The sequence below is a fragment of the Zingiber officinale genome, chromosome 10A (assembly GCF_018446385.1).
Source record: "Zingiber officinale cultivar Zhangliang chromosome 10A, Zo_v1.1, whole genome shotgun sequence".
In the NCBI taxonomy this organism is placed as follows: Eukaryota; Viridiplantae; Streptophyta; class Magnoliopsida; order Zingiberales; family Zingiberaceae; genus Zingiber; species Zingiber officinale.
Window position 1 is genome coordinate 67,760,628 of NC_056004.1, and position 17,817 is coordinate 67,778,444.

Genomic DNA, 17,817 nt, shown 5'->3' on the forward strand with positions numbered 1-17,817 from the left:
ATAGACCGAGCAGTAAAGAAGTTACGGAACAAGGAGGTACCATTAGTCAAAGTCAGTTGGCAAAATCACACAGCAGCAGAGGCGACATGGGAGACAGAGGCCAGCATGAGACAGAAGTACCCAGAATTGTTTTAAGTTCGGGGACGAACTTTTTATAAGGTATGGGGGATTGTAAAGCCCGAAAAATTCCCGAATTTATTTTAGAATTATTCTATGATTTTTGTGGAATTTTTAGATATTTTTCCGGAATTTTACGAGTATCGGAAGTAGCAAAAAGAATTGGAAACGAAAACGGCCTAAGCGGGAATCGAACCCGAGACCTATGGTTTAAGGGATAATGTTAGTAACCAGTGAACCCAGCAGGGCCGTGCTGAGAGAAAGGAGAAACATTTATATTTATATTAGAGTTGGACCGGAATTACCACATGATATAAATAGGAGGTTTAAGTGGGTTGGTTTATTTCTAATTGGTTCGTGACCTTCTCCAAACCCTCACCGAGACCCTCTCCCTCTCCCGTTTCTTTCTCTCGGCGCAGCAAAACAAAGCAAGGGAAACCTAGGGTTCCTTCCCTAGGATCGTGTGTTCACTTTCCGGCGACAACACCAGTACGAAGTCGGTTCTTCTCCGCGAGAGGAACGCGAGGACGTAAGCAGTTCGTCGAACGGAGCAGTTTTCCAGAAAAACCTAGCGGATAAATCGTAAGAAAACCTTGCGATTGAGGTAAGAAACCCCTCACCTGCAGTATAATTGCTCTCGCTTGTTAGTTTTGGCGTTAGTTCAGAAATTTTACAGTTCTCAGTGTTAGGGTGTGTTTTTAGTGCACACCAAGCATTCGGTAGAATGCCCAGTTCAGAAGGATGCACCAATAGGCGTCCTAACAGCATGTAAAATATATTAGAAACATTTTATTCAGTTGGTTATCAGTTATCACAGCTATATGGATCAGATATCCATTGGGTAGGCTCCCACAGTAGCCTCTAGGTTCAGATAACCTAGCTCTAGGTTCAGATAGCCTAGAACAGCAAAGTAAAATAAAACAGTATTCAGTATTTTACTTTTATTCAGTTGGCACTGTACTTGGATCAGATATCCATGGGCTGGACTCCCACAGTCGTCCCTAGGTTCAGATAACCTAGTAACCCTACTGGATTCGGAACTTGCAATCCCGGGTCTCGTAGGGATGCGCGCACAGTAAGTACAGTTGCCAGGGCCCAACAGCATGTTTAGTATTTTCATCTATTATATGTATAGTTTTCAAATTTGAAACCAGTGATGAGAACACAAATTTAGCGTTCAGTTCAGTTTAGGTTCAGTTTACATGATTTGAGTTCGTGTACAGATTTAGATATATGCATGACTAGTTCAGTTTCATGCTCAGTTTATAAGTATACCATGTTCAGTTTATATGTTATGCCATGCTTTGTGTGATACCATGCCATGCCATGCTTGCATGCTCAGTTTAGTTTCAAACTGCATGTTTTAAAAACATAATCGCATCGTTGCATGTTTTTGTGAGGTAGATGGTTTCTTACTAAGCTTATTGGCTTACAGATACTACTTTTCTTATCTGCAGATACCGGTAAGAGGAAAGTGGATTAGCTGGAGGGCGATGCTACGATGATGTGTGTGTGCAAGGGGTCTGGAATAAAGATCCTTGGGATCTATACGTTTTTATTTCAGTTTAGCACTTATCATGTCTAGTTTGATACTTAGTCTTGTTACTAATTGTTCTAGCTTAGTAACTATGTTTTGTTAGCTTATCATGTTTAGAACATTAGTACTTATATGCTAGAATGTATCTTCATTGTTTTAGAACTATTGTGTGATGTTTTGCACGCCAAAGTGCTGAAATCGAACTCTCGAGTGAAATCAGACATCGATCGGTGCCCGGACGATCGAGTGCGGATCGGTGACCGATCCGGTGAATCTGATATATCTTCTGGATCGACCGACCGATCCACCGATAGCCTCGGAGGAAATTTCGGTGCATGGATCGGTCGACCGATCCAAAGATCATCTCGGCGCCTCCGGTGCGGATCGGTCTGCACCGATCCAGACACACGGATCGGTCCGACCTCTGCCGGATCGTTCGTAGATCGATCCGGCAGGCATAGAATCGCGAAGATTCATCGATCCGTGGATCGATCAGCAGCTAGCGGGGAAGTTAGTTTGAGTTCCTAGCTCAGATGGGAGGTCAAGCATTCTCCTTAGCACATGTACACCAATCGGAAAGGGTCTTGAATCCTTCCTTATAACAGCATGGGTGCATCAGTTATCAGATTAATAGAGTCAGTTAGTGAAAATTTTATTTTACCTAGTTTTCCGCACAGTACGGCACAGTAGTTTCAGTAGTTAATGTAGCGATCCGGCTCACAGCCTAGTACCCAGGAGTTGGGTCGTTACAGCTGTCGATAATAGTTTTACCTTTGGTAGCGCTCCCTGTTTGCTCTTTTATTTCTCAAAACAAAGCAGTCTTCAGAATGATGACTACTGGTTTTGTGATAAGTGCACCACCTTCTCGGTGCCTCTGGCTGTATCTCCACATGTTGCACTGCTCGCGGACGATATTTGGATGACGATGAAGTGGATGAATTACCTGCGGCCCCCTTGGTGGAGGAACAGGAGAAGGAGGCTTCTCCTTAACCAGGGTAGGAGAAGAAGTAATGCCCTCTTTTCTGTGGGTGGCTTGAGCTTCTTCCACATTAATAAATTCAGTGGCACGTTCAATTAAAGAATCAAAATTGGCAGGAGGATTTCTCACCAGATCTTTAAAGAAATCATTATCTTTTAAACCTTGAGAGAACGCGCTCACTAAGATTTCAGTAGTAGCATTGGGTACATCAATAGCTACTTGATTGAACCTTTTGATGTAGGCTCGGATGGACTCTTTGGATGCTTACTTAATTGAGAATAAACTCCAAGGATTTTTATGATACCTTTTGTTACTGGAAAAGTGGTGTAGAAAAACTTTCTTGAAATCCTTAAATTTTCGGATAGATTTTTCTGGCAATCTCTTGAACCAACGTTGTGCAGCTCCTCCGAGTGTAGAAAGAAACATCCAACATTTCACCCCATCAGAGAATTGTTGTAATAATGCTACATTCTCAAATTTCAATAGATAATCCTCTGGATCTGTAGTTCCAGTGTATTCGTCGATCTGAAGATTTTGATACCGCTTAGGAAGCGGATCATCCAGTACACTTTGAGAGAATAGAGAGATGACTTTTTCTGGTGAGCTATCACTAGTTATCATTTTAATCTTACACATTTCTTTATCTAGTGCTTCGCCAGAAGATTCTTGAAACATGGGCATTCGAGCCCCCTGCTCCATGGGAGTGCGAAGAAAGGCTCGCGGACGCCTTGTCGAAGAAACCGTAACTGGAGGAAAATATGCATGTTCCTCCTCTTCTGGCTCTTTTCCTTTCCGGTGCTCAGTAGTTGAAATTGCTGGATTGTGAGCCATTTGTAGAGTGGCTACAGTATGAGCTTGTTGTTGTTGTTGTTGTTGTTGTAAAGCCTTCTGCACATGAATGTTGATGAGGAAATCCAGATCCTCATGCCTAATGGTGAGTAGATTTGATTTTCCAACCTCTTCCATCTTGTAGTCTCAGATTCAAGTGAAGTTCCCACAGACAGCGCTAAATTTGATCATGTTTGAGAAGCTTGACAAAATGGAGAGCTAGAAGGAAAAAACTACTGCCTTGATGAAAAATGATACCTGACTGAATGCCAATCCGAGAAACCCAAAGCGGATTGGGGAGAGTAGAATCACAGACTACTTTCCTGGTGCAAAGCCCCAATGGCGAGAAAGAAATCTAACAGAAGAAAACCCAGATCCGGAGCTTCCAAAGCTTCCTACGCAAAAGAGACCAACCAACACTATCGTCAGTGACCTAGGACCGGGGTGGGAATCCCTTGCTAGGCCCTCCGATGCTCAAGTCAGTGATCTCTCTCGGTGTGGAAGAAGGAAGAAGAAGAAGAAAATGAACAGTAGTTGGAAATTAGGGTTATGAGTGTGCGCAATGATGTGAACTTACCTTGCCAACGGAGAGTTTGTTATACCACTTCATATAACCTCCGTAGTCATGAAGTGGACCCCGGTTTATTAGAGTTTGTTATGAGATGACGTAAGCTGCATACTTGTGGTAAATGACTTTTAAGGAATCTTTTTTTGTACCCAGATGTACCTTTTTTGTCGTCTAGTACCTACAAAATAGTCTAAAAACACATTTCCCGCCAAATATATAACACCTGTTATACAATCACATATTGCAAATATCTTCATTAACTATTTTATTTGAAAAATTTACTTCTATCCTGTTTCACAAGTCCTTTTAATGTGTTTCTATCGTTCCTACTCGCCCCTCCTATTTTTACTATATCATAGATAGCTTAATATAACAACAATGTTCCTTGTATCGGTCGCAGCTGAGCTTAACTAGGTTTGGTCAATTATTATTACCTCTCATGAGGCTCCTTAGGCAATGCCCGTTCGTGCCACTCTATGCTTATTATCCCAGCCAGCACTGGTCTATATTTTATCAAGTATGTAATTTTTATCAAGTATCTTTTCAAGGTATTATTCAACCCGGCCGATATTAGCCTTCCTCCCTGAAGGTATATCTCGATCGATACTGGTCTGCCTACTTGGAAGTATATCCCGGCCGATATTGGCCTTCCTTCCTGAAGGCATGTCCCGATCGATACTGGTCTACTCACTCGGAAGTATATCCCGGCCGATCTTAGCCAACCTCCCTGGAGGTATATCTTGATTGATATGGGTCTGCCTCCTTGGAAGTATATCCCAGCCGATATTGGCCTTCCTTCCTGAAGGATGTCCCGATCGATACAGATCTACTCACTCGGAAGTATATCCCGGCCGATCTTAGCCAACCTCCCTGGAGGTATATCTTGATCGATATGGGTCTGCCTCCTTGGAAGTATATCTCGACCGATATTGACCTTCCTTCTTGAAGGCATGTCCCGATCGATACTGGTCTACTCACTCGGAAGTATATCCCGGCCGATCTTAGCCAACCTCCCTGGAGGTATATCTTGATCGATATGGGTCTACCTCCTTGGAAGTATATCCCGGCCGATATTGATCTATCTTCTCCATTTGGTTATCTCCTTTTCCTTCCTTATCGGGGATCCATGAAACCTAACCCATATCAATGACATCTAAATTGATCAATTGAGGCATAGACCGTGTCATTCTCTGAACAATCTATATCTTGAAATCCAAGTAGACTCACTCTAATCAAATGAGCTCAATATCTCATATTGACTTATTTGGGCATAGTGGTCTCACTCTATCAAGAATCATGATGTCACTCCCGTCATATAGGAGGGATAGATCCCATCTACATCACTCACATCCCTCTGCATAATTTGTTTCATACCCAGTAATCGCCTTTATAGTCCACCTATATACGGGTGACGTTTGACGAAGCCAAAGTATGCAACTCCTTATGTAGGGAACCATGGTGACTTTAGGTCTAAGGACTGATAGTCATACTAATAGAGACATGAGAAAGTATATGACACTTATATAATGATCCATAATACTTTCTCATAGCTGGTAATTCAGTATACATTCTCCAATGCATACCCATGTGTCAACTTGATATCTAATATCCATGACTTCTGAGATCAAGTGATCGAGTTGACCTACATGCTAGTCTGATCGCATTAACATTGTCCCTGAATGTTAATACTTAACTAGGAATGATTAAGAGTAGTGTTCTCTATATCATCTCACTATCAATTCAACCAATCGATTGATATAGATAAGAACCTTCTACTCTAGGACGCTATTATACTTAGTTATTTGACACCAATACAAGTAAGTATAATAATCATAAACAAATGCCTTATATATATATATAGGAATATGATACATCGAGTCCATACAACAATCATCACATGATCGGCTCTAGGGCTCTCACTAACATTATGTACTCCTCAATGACAATCCATCCACACGATAATCACACTTAAACCCAAATCCACTTAAGCAACAGATTACAACTAAATAGAATTTGGGCACCCTAACAATTTCACAATTAAAAATCAAATCTAGTTCATATACGAAATTACCTTCTCAACTTACCCAAATCTGATTCACCGCTTGATGAAGAAATCCAATCGCCACAATAATAGGAGTAAAGCTCTCCCCCCTATTACGAACTACAAATGCACAGTTTCGTCGTCAGTAATAAAAATATCGATCCCACAAGGACTGGTTGTAAGCATTAGCAATTGTTCACTTAGGGTTAGCTAGACTACCAATGGTTGTGAATAATCTAAGGAAGAAAGGTCGGGAAGAAGAATTGAGAGTTGGTGAGTCGAAGTGTTCACTTGGTTATGAGGGATTCTAGGAGGTCGGATTCGTTGTGGTGGTGTTGATGTGTTACGTTTTATCCTACACTCGCTGTCCTTTAACATGCAATTGCCAGAAGATAAAGCGGCTATTCTTAAGTACCAGAATAAAGAAGGACTCTAAGAAGTCCTGTTACGGTTTACCCTTATCACTAGGGTACCTCGGTAAATCTTGAGGACACAACTCTAATTGGTAAGTTAAGAATAGTGGTTAAGAGCTAAGTTTGGTCTCTCGCTTCCTTGAGGAGAATTTGCCTCTCCTTTTAAGGAAGTATCCTAGATGTCCATGAACGTGTCACCCTTATCACTAGGGCCCTCGAGTGTACGATCTAGGGATAATCCCTCTACGAGGTTAACTAGTTCTACACAATCAAGCAACATGCAATTGAGACAAAGCATAAAAGATCATCCAACGAGTATAATCATAATACGAGTTTTACATGAAATCGAACCACAACTACTCCCTAATCCTAGAATGTAACTCCCCGCCCCTCCTGCTAAGGCGACGGGGGTTACTTTAGCATACATACCTACTTACTACAGCGGAAGTCTTATTTATAGAAATTAAAAACTTTTCTTTTCTTTAAAATCACCATGACTAATCACCTGGACATATAAAACCACATAGCATACTTAACATGATTTTTAAGTCATAATACCCAAACACATAATGGAGTCATAAAGTAGTAACATAAACTAGGCATAGTTCTTATTAAACAAAAGTAGGTCTTTCTCCTTTAGCCAAGCCACTACCACACACATCCTTTTAGCCCCTCCTCCTGCTGCTCCCCTAGTTCATCCATTCCTTGCCTTTATCTGTGGTACAAGAAAGTAAGCTGTGAGCACTCATGGCTCAGTAAGTTCCTTTCCTACTCACAAAAACCGTATAGCATATCAAAATCACAAACATAATGCATGGAGACAAATTCATCATGTCATGCAGCATATCATGGCATATCGTAACATAATCGTAAGGTATCATGGCATAATATAACATAGTCATCAAATGCATCCTGACATATCATAACATCATCATAAATATCATGGCATATCGTAACATAATCGTAAGGTATCATAGTATAACATAACATGATCATCAAATACACCCTGACATATCATATCATCATCATAAATATCATGGCACAATCATAAGGTATATGCAAGGTAAATTTCTAAACATGTATCATGAAAACATATGCAACATGTCTTTTGAAAACTTATAATATACATACTTAAACATAATCTCAACATAAGGGGGGCCCCGGCTTGTACCACATACATAAATGCACGCGTCCTATGTAGGTCCAAGGTAGCAAGTCTTGAACCCTACAAGGCATACATACTAGGCACGTTTCTTAGTCCATCGACCTAGGGGCACTTAGGAGCCCATCCCTAACGAGGCCCGTTTCGTAGTCCATCGACCCCGGGGCGCTTATGGAGCCCACCCTTGGTACAAGCCTTAAAAGTAAAGTAGCATGTCATACATATCATAATTCTTAACCTATCATTCATGTCATATTCATATCATGAAGAGTGGTCCTAGTCCCAACTGATAGGGAAACAACTCTTAGGCATAACATAAAGCATGTATAATTGGGCACACAGCACATCATGAATTTGGGCACACAGCACATCATGATCACATGCATAATTGGGCACACAACACATCATGAACTTGGGCACATGGCATATCATGAACTTGGGCACATAGCATATCATAAATTTGGGCACATAGCATATCATAAATTTTGGGCACATAGCATATCATAAATTGGGCACATAGCATATCATAAATTTGGGCACACAGCATATCATAAATTTTGGGCACATAGCATATCATAAATTGGGCACATAGCATATCATAAATTTTGGGCACATAGCATATCATAAATTTTGGGCACATAGCAAATCATAATTAGGTCTCTAACCCTAATATCATGTAGTGCCCGAAACATGTAGTTGTAGTCTAGGTTAGCAAGCAACATAAAAGCATGTGAACCCTAAACCATTATCCTATCAAATATCATAAGGAACACCTTGAGCATGTTTAGTTTGGGTTCTAAGCTTCCTAGGTCTTTTACTTATATCATGGCCGAAACTCATCAAGCATCAAATTAGGTTATAAACAACATACAAACATGTAAACCCTAAACTAATGTCATATCATATACCATAAGGAACAACTTAAGCATGTTTAGTTTGGATTCTAAGTTCTCTAAGCTTTTAACCTCATCATGGTCGAACCCTAGCAAGCATGATTCTAGGTTACAAGTAGCATGAAAGTGTTGAACCTTAAATCAATATCATAACACATATCATGAGGAACATCATAAGCACATTTAGTTTAAGTTCCAAACTTCCTAAGCCCTTAAATCTAAGGTGGTCGAAACTTGTTAAGCATGGAAACTAGGTTTCTAGTGGCATAAGACCATGGAAACCATCAACAACTTTCATAGCATTTATTACAAGAAACATCATGAGCATATCTAAGTTGGGTTCTAAGTTCTCTAAGCCCTTAAACTAATGGTGGCCGAAACATGTAAGACATAGACTAGTTTTCATGTGACATAAAAAGCATGGAAACCCTACATAAATTGCATGGCATTTATTACAAGGAACATCATGAGCAAACTTAGTTTAAGTTCTAAACATCCTAGGTCTTAAAACCTTGTGTGGCCGAAAGTTATAGAGCATGTAACCAAATTTCTATGCAACCAACAAGTATAAGAACATCAAGTTAGATTCATATCATTTCATCAAGAAGGTCATGAGCATCTTAGACTTGTTTTAAACTTTCCTAGGCCTCAAATCTTAACATGGCCGAATCTTCATAAGCATGGAATAGAGTTCAAATCAACATATAAACATGGGCATATCATATTAGCTTCATATCTTATCTTAGGGAAATCATGGCATACTTAGTTTTAGGTTTAAAACTCTTTTAGGCCCTTATATCTACCATGGCCGAATGTTCATGAGCATGAAAATGAAGTTCTAATCAACATACAAGTAGGAGAAAATGTTAACAACACCATTAACATAGGGTACATATCATAAGAACAAAAGGGGAACATGTTTAGTTTGAGTCTTAAGCTTACCTAGTTCTTTTGTTCATGTTTGGCCGAGAGTCTAGGATCATGAATTTAAGTTCTAGCTAAACATTCTAGCATAGAAACATTAAGTTAACCTCCTACCATAAGATACATGTCACAAGAAATATGATGAGCATATCCAGTTAGGTTTTAAAATTCCTTAGATCCTTTCTTTTTGTCTTGGCCGAAATCTCCATGAAGCAACCCTAGGTTTTTAAGAAATCTATCTTCATGAAAACCACATGAGCTATTGTACCACAGGTGAGGGGAAGCTTACCTAGTTTTCGCTTGTTGATCCTTAAGGAAGTGGTACCCTTGTGAGGAGGGAGGAGAAGTTTCTCTTCCTTATCTCCCTTTTTGTTTTTCTTCTTCTTGTATGAGGTAGCCCTTGAGACTCCTTGCTAGTATTTGTTTTCCCTTAGAGAGAAAACCTAAACTTGGCTTTTGGAGATGAGGGAGGAGGCTCTAGTTCTCGGTGGAGAAAGGAAGGACGATGAGGAAGAAGAAAATTTTAGAATTTCTCTTTCTCTTTTTGTCCTCTAATCCCTTTTATTCAACATGGGATGGATTATTGTCCCCATTCATCCCCCCCCCCCCTTTACTTCACTTTAATTCCCACGAAAATGAGAAGGGAGAGAGGAGAGGTAGGCAATTCACCTTTTGCTTGCTTCTTCTCTTAACCAAGAGGAAGAGGAGGTAAGTCACTTGGTTTTCTCTTGCTCTTTTCTTAGTTTTCTTTTATTTTTCTCCTTTCCTTTAATTAAATTTTTCATTCCTTCCTATCCATGTATTATTCATTATCCTAGTGGTTATTATACATCAATCTATCTTCATTATTTGTGGGAGGTTCAAGGTTCAATCCTTGACCTCACCTCTTTTTATTTCTATTATTTCTTTTTGATTCCTCTTACCTTCATGCTCTAAAGAAAATATTATCCATATACTTATCTTTAAATTTCGTGGGTGTTACATAGAACAAGGGATCTACTGAGTGTCGGAGAAATACCCAAAGACAGAATGTAGATAAACATACAATCTTCAAACACGGAGAAAGAAAGAATATGCTTATCCAAACGACGACGAGTGACCTTCGGATCTAATTCTCTGCTTCTGGAGTTGATGTGGTGGTGGAAGATCGCTGGACGGAGGTCCAAGATGGTGTGGGATGACTTCAAGATGTTTCTCCAACTGACGGCTCGCTTCCCCCTTGCTCTCCCTCGAGAAAAAGGGTTAAAACCCTTATATAGACTAGGGTTCAACTGCGGTGACACGGCCGTGCCAAGATGGCACGACCATGTTCATTCTCTTCTCTGGTGGCGCTGCACGTCCGTGTCAATTGGCGCAGGCGTGTGGTGTCTGGCCTCGGTCTCTGGGGCATGGTCGTGCAAGGATGCACGGTCGTGTACTTCTTGGTCTAGGCATGGGGTGGCACGGTCGTGTGCTGATCCGCCTCTATCTTGGCCTCACGGCCGTGCAAGGATTGCACGGCCGTGCACTGCTCCCCTTTGTCTAGTCACATGGTCATGCAAGGGTGCACGACCGTGTTCTTCGGCTTGTTCCGGTGCGTTGATAATCGCCATTTTTGCTCCAAAAGTTATCCCTGTCAACACAAAATCACACAAAGAGCAGATATCTAAACAAAAGAGTATATATAATGAATACAAGATGAAAGAGGCAATTATGCAACGAATATATATGCATAAAGTACATGAATGTGCACTAAAACATGCGTAAATAATCATAATATTTGCGCACATCACACCCCAGACTTGATCCTTTGCTTGTCCTCAAGCAAAATGCTACAAACTATGTTCCTGAGTTCCTGTAGTGTTTCATAATCCCTAGTGCATTCGCCTAACTCTATCAACTAGTTTCATTGATAAGCATGACTGTGGAGTAACCTAAGTATGGCCTAAGCATAAGTCCTTTGTGCTTGGTGCAGTAAGTAGCTCAAACTCTTCAAGTTTCAATTCTTTGTCCTAGTTAAGTCGTCATACAATTGAGTTCCTAAAGTTCCTGGTGATAAACACTTATCTGCTACACACTTGGTTTGTTTTCCTTAAATTACACAAGATCTCAAAGGGTACTTCTCGGAATCAAGAGAAACATAACATTCATTTTCCCAGTAACCTAACTCGGTGTCAAAGGGGTGAATTGTTAGTTTCCACTCGCGACAACTATTTTTATCCCTTATTTAAAAAAAAAAAAAAAATTCTTTTCATTTTTTTTGGGTGCTATAGAGGTGTAGCACGTATTACACATGCGATGCATATGTTGGGATTTAGATTTTTCCAAATGAGCTTCCATGATCCGAAGTTATCCAGTAACCAAAATGAAAATAAGGAATCACCATGGGAACAAAAGTACTAAAAAATTTGGATGACTCATAACTATTTCAAGAGTATATCTACCATTCAAGCTTAAGTACTTAAGTGTAGTGAAAATAAGGTCCTTAAGGTTAGGCCAAAACTTATACACAACTCCGTACAATACTTAGCTTATTTCATGCTACTAAAGATAGATAAAAAAGATACACCAAACATACTAACACCATTTGGAAACTCATGAACTAAGAAAATGCTAGCTATTTTGCTATCGGACAAGTAGCAGAAAAAATAGACGGTTGATGTTCACAAATATGCCACAAAATTAAAGATAGGAAAAGAAAATGCAAATGAGGTGCAATAAGCAGAAACAAATATCATTCGAATAAATAAAAAAAGATTAAATAACACAAAGCAAATAAAATATGCAAAAGTAGGTAAAATATGCAAAAGTAAAAGAAAGACTCGACTCGACTCAGGTTGTGCAACAACACCCCCCAGACTTAGACTTTTCATCGACCTGATGAAATAAATATGGTGGCGGGGGTGGGGGATAAGGAGGTCCTCGATGTGAGCCAAGGGGAAATCTAGGCATACCAGGAAGATGGCTAATGTGTTGATGATATTGATACAAGGCATCCACTTGTTGTCTTGTGATATCCATATCATCCATAAAATTTCTCATTCTTTCCTGGTCAACTTCATAATCTTGGACGGACCTTGTCACCTGACAATGGAAGTCCCTAGTGAACTAAAAATGGTCTTGTACCTCTTTAAACTGGTCGTTAGAAAGCTTGAAGCGACCCTCCAACAATTGTTGTTGGGCATTGTGCTTCTCGTGAAGGGATTTTAAGGAGGTGCGAAAGTCAGAAAAATCAAATCTAGAGGATCCCATGTCATAGGCGAAAAAGTGCCTAGGAAGTTCTGGATGTCCGGAAGGCTGCGGGAATCCTGATGACGAAGGCTCTTGGTGGTACTCGGGTTCTTCTACAATGGAAGATACAGTCTCGGGGTGTAAATCAGTAATCACCCAATTTGCGGGATCACGAACTGAAGTACACTCGGGGCAAGGAAGGGGTAATGGAAAACCATTGGATCTAGGGAAAGCAAACTCATTCTCATCCCGACAAATCATCTTCATAGCAAGACAAGAATCAATATTGATCTTGTCATTACCATGAATCACCTCTAATCCATCAAGTGCAGAACCCAGATTGAACGCTACTTAGGTGATTAATCCTCCAAACACTATCATCCCCGAAGATACCTTAGCTGCCTTCCAAAAGTTTGCAAGAAATGAAACCCCGAATCAAAATCAACTTTATTTAACATCGCCCAAAGAGAATATAGTTCTATCTTTCTAACCACCCCATCACTCTCTCCTCAACCAAAGATCGTTTTACTCATCACTCTGTGAAGGTATTTAAAGGTCGGGTTTTGCATCCGGGATGCTTTGGCTCTAGAGGGTTCATAAGGGTCTTGTGATCCGGTAATTGACTTTCAAAATTCGGTCCACTTAATACCACCATCAAATCCACGCGAACCACCAGTAGGTAACCCAAAATAATCATTAAAATCACTAGAATTCCACCGAACTTCTTTATTCATCATTCTAAAAGTTATGACCCCTGCATAGTCATCCTCTGAAGGAAATTTAACATCTATCGAGCTCAAAATTTCAAGAACTAGGCGGGGTGTGAGTCGGTGCATGGGCGTACATTATATCGTTCTAACATAAAGCACTAATCATCCAATCTACATCATCCCTAATTCCTAGCACATCCATAGTAGTGGGATCCATATATTTAGTGCATAAGATTTTTCTAGTGACAAGAATATCATATCTAGCTTTTTTCTCATGATTTCTAAAAATAATACTGAACTCGTTTTCGTTACCTTCGTCCCGTGCCACCCGCTTTCCTTTGCCCTTCGATGATGAAACCTTCCCTTTTCCCTTGTCCCCTCCCGGTGCATCTCCTCCGCTAGATCCACCACTTCCTCAACGAAGTCTCTTCAAGATCTGCAACATGATGTGCAAAGGATTGAGGAATTTCTTGTGGAGATGGGTCTTGAGGATGGGAGAGGAGAAGGGTGTGTAAAATAGGGGAGTTACTTCTCTCTTTTTGGATTTCTGGCTTGAGGAAGTTTTAGATCTAGATGTAGATCTAAGCAAAAGTGAGCTCAAGAGATGGGAAATCAGGGTTTGACGAAGTGTAGTAGAGAGGAGAAGGCTTTTGGGAGAGAGGAGATGGAAATAGGGTTTTTTTTGAGGGGTGGGCGGCGCACACGGGCAGGAGCATGACCGTGTCTTATAGACACAGTCGGGTCAAACGAGATGATGCACGGTCGTGCTGATTGGCATGGCCTCCTTCTTTCTCCCCTTGGCCGAAGTGGCACGGTCGTGCCAGTTGGCACGGCCCCTGTCTTTTTCTCCTCTGTATGAGTCGAACGGGCGTGCCAGTTGGCATGACCTGGATCTTCTTCCTCTCTGGTAGGGCTGCACGGTCGTACCAATTGGCACAGCTCGTGCCTCTTTCTTCTCTACACAAGCCACACGGTCGTGCAGAGTTGCACGACCCGTGGCTTTAGTCTCCACGTTGGCTTCACACGGTCGGCTCCCTTATGCTCAAAGTGATTCGCTCTTCGTCATTTCGGCTCCTCCATCGCCACCACGCTACTAAAAACGCTCATGGCCAACTCGTGGAGGCTATGCACATCCTGAAAATGAAATACCCAAAATAAAATTCTAGACTAAAACTCACTAGGGAAATAGAACGACAAAAAGGAATGATGAACTAAAATGAAAGAAAAACCCTTGGGTTGCCTCCCAAGAAGCGCTTGTTTTAGGTCTTTAGCTCGACCCGGTTTCAGTTAATGCAGACTAAACCCGTGGGAGGATGGCTCTCCTCCTAGGGTTAATGCTCCAGCCTGCGCCTTCAGTTTCGCTCGTGCAAGACAAATGTATTTCTTGTTGCTTGCTGGACGGGAACTCTCATGGAAACTGCACTCCTCGACTTTGTGTATGTTGATCTTGCGAGAATTTCCCTTAGAAGAGGGGTTGCAAATGGAGGAATCAGATAAATCAGACTCGATCTTTTCTTTGCCAATATCCAAGGATAACCTGTGACTTTTTACATCGATGATGGCTCTATCTTTGGCAAGGAATGGTCTTCCAAAGATAATCGGTATCTTAGGGTCTTCCTCCATATCCAAGATAATGAAATATGTGGGAACTATACATCCACCCACTTCAACTGGCACATCTTCCACTATTCCCATTGGGTATCTACATGAATGGTCAGCTAATTACAGTGCCATGGTGTTCAATTTTATGTTTTAGAGGCCCAGCTTCTTGCATAAAGAGTACGGAAGTAGGCTAACGCTGGCCCCCAAGCCGCAGAAAGCTCTCGGTATGAGTTCAGAACCAATTTTGCATAGTATGGAGAAGCTTCCTGGATCCTGAAGCTTTGGTGGATAATTCGCCATAAGGAGAGCGCTGCAATTCTCTATTAATTCTACAGTCTCGATGTCGCCCTTCTGCCTTCTGTTAGATAAAATTCTCTTTAAAAATTTTACGAACTTCGGTATTTGGTGTAGCGCATCTATCAGTGGTACTTCTATGTAGATTTCTTTGATCTTCTTCAGGAATCTGTTGAAATCTTCATCTTTCTGGGATACTATAAGCTTCTGAGGAAAAGAGATCTTCTGATTCTGTGGGGTAGCTTGAAGAGTTTCTTCAACCTTTTTAGTAACCTCTTCTCCGTCCCTATTTTGAGTCTGATTGGGCATTAGGAGAGAGGGCTCCTTCTTTGAGTCAAGCTCCTTCTGAGTAATGATTTGAGGATCTACCATAGTACATCCACTCCTCAGCTCAATGTTGTTGCAATGTTCCACTGGATTTAAATCTGGCTTCCCTGGGAATGTACCCTGTGCTCTTGAGACGGACTGGGCTATCTGAGCTATCTGGCTGTCTTGCATCTTCTGATGTTTTTCAGAGTTTTCCAGCCTCTGAGTAAGTTGTTTGATCTCGTTCCTCATCTCCTTTTGCTCCGAGAGAGCTTCCTCAAGTATCTTTCAATCCTGGACAGTTGTGAAGGTTGCTATTATTGATAGGTCTATTGTCCAGATTAGTGGCTCTGTTGCCCAGGCTGATAATTCTGATGTGCTGGTCCTTGATCCTGATTTTTCTGGTATGAGAAATTGTGGTGATTCCTCCATCCAGGGTTGTATGTACTGGAGTACGGATTATTTTGCCTCTAATTGTAGCTGGTTATTGCATCACACTACTCAAGTTGATTCATCTGTGCCTGAATCGACCCAAAGGGGTAGGTGTCTTGAGCGTGATCCGTACCTCCACAAGTGTCGCAAACACATGCTATTACATTAGCTATGTTGTTCTCCATGGCTTCAAACTTCTTGGTCAGAGAGTCCAGCTTTGCTGACATGAGTGTAACTGCATCTACGTCAAATTTCTCTCCCGCTTTAATTGGATTCCCCAAAAAAGAGCCACTGGATCTTTCAGATGCCCATTGATGGTGAATCTGTGCCACATTCTCTATGATCTCTACAGCTTCATCGAGGCTTTTGTTCATCAGTGCTCTTCCTGCTGCAGAATCAAGAGATACCTTCGTGTGATAATTTATCCCATTGTAGAAGGTGTACAGAACTAACCATTTTTCAAGGCCATGATGGGGGCATTGTCTTAGCATACTCTTGAATCTGTCCCAAGCTTCAAATAATGATTCTTAATCTATCTGTTTGAAGCTGGCAATTAGGTTCCTCATGTGAGCAGTTTTGCTGGGTGGGTAGAACTTGTCCAAAAACTTCTGCTCACACTGCTCCCAGGATGATATGCTGTTCGCTAGAAGGGAGTTCAGCCACTGCTTGGCTCTGTCTTTCAGGGAAAACCCGAAGAGAAGTAGTCTGACTGATTCTGGAGGGACCCCGTTCACCTTCATAGTGCCACAGACCTCATAGAACATCTCTATGTTAGTTAGAGCCCTAGAGCCAATCATTTAATGATTGTTGTATGGACTCGTTGTATCATATTCTTATATATAAAGGCATTTGTTTATGGTTATTATGCTTACTTGTATTGGTGCCAAATAACTAAGTATAATAGCGTCCTTGAGTAGAAGGTTCTTACCTATATCAATCGATTGGTTGAATCGATAGTGAGATGATATAGGAAACACTACTCTTAATTATTCCTAGTCAAGTATTAACATTCAGGGACAATGTTAATGCGACGAGACTAGCATGTAGGTCAACTCGATGACTTGATCTCACAAGTCATGGATATAGAGATATCAAGTTGACACATGGGTATGCTTTGGAGAATATATACTGAATGACCCGCCATGATAAAATATCATGGATCGTTATATATGTGTCATATACTTTCTCATGTGACTATTAGTATGACAATTAGTCCTTGGACCTGAAGTCACCATGGTTCCCTACATAAGGAGTTACATACTTTGGCTTCGTCAAACGTCACCCGTAACTAGATGGACTATAAAGGCGATTACTGGGTATGTAACAAATTATGCGGAGGGATGTGAGTGATATAGATGGGATCTATCCCTCCAATATGACAGGAGTGACATCGATATTCTTGATAGAGTGAGACCACGAAGTGCATGGTCATGCCCAAATGAGTCAATATGATATATTGAGCTCATTTGATTGAGTGAGTCTACTTGGGATTCAAGATTTAGATTGATTAGAGGATGACACGGTCTATGCCTCACATTGATCAATTCAGATGTCAAGGATAGAAGGACACTTGTCATATATTGTGAAGAGTCACAATTAGTAGTCACAAGGTGATGTTGGATCTCAACATTCTTATAACTTGGGTAGTAATGATGTGTTGCTAGATACCGCTCATTACTTATGCTTCTAAATGGGTTTAGGAGCATTGTCAACGTTATAAGAACCTATAGGGTCACACACAAAGGGCAATTAGCTGGAGATTAGGTTCATTTGATGAACCTAAAGGATTAGGTCCACGTGA

The 17,817-nt window shown here is 41.0% G+C and overlaps 1 protein-coding gene and 1 non-coding gene across 2 annotated transcripts; one reads left to right on the forward strand and one right to left on the reverse strand.

Moving 5' to 3' along the window:
* Positions 1-15,134: 15,134 nt before the first annotated feature.
* Positions 15,135-15,836, reverse strand: LOC122026689. Its single transcript, XM_042585418.1, has one exon. It carries the CDS (start codon positions 15,834-15,836, stop codon positions 15,135-15,137), a length of 702 nt encoding a protein of 233 aa, XP_042441352.1.
* Positions 15,837-16,478: 642 nt separating this feature from the next.
* LOC122028326 lies at positions 16,479-16,584 on the forward strand. The gene has a single exon (XR_006124732.1). It is a non-coding gene; the product is annotated as a small nucleolar RNA R71 (small nucleolar RNA).
* The last annotated feature ends 1,233 nt before the right edge of the window (positions 16,585-17,817 follow it).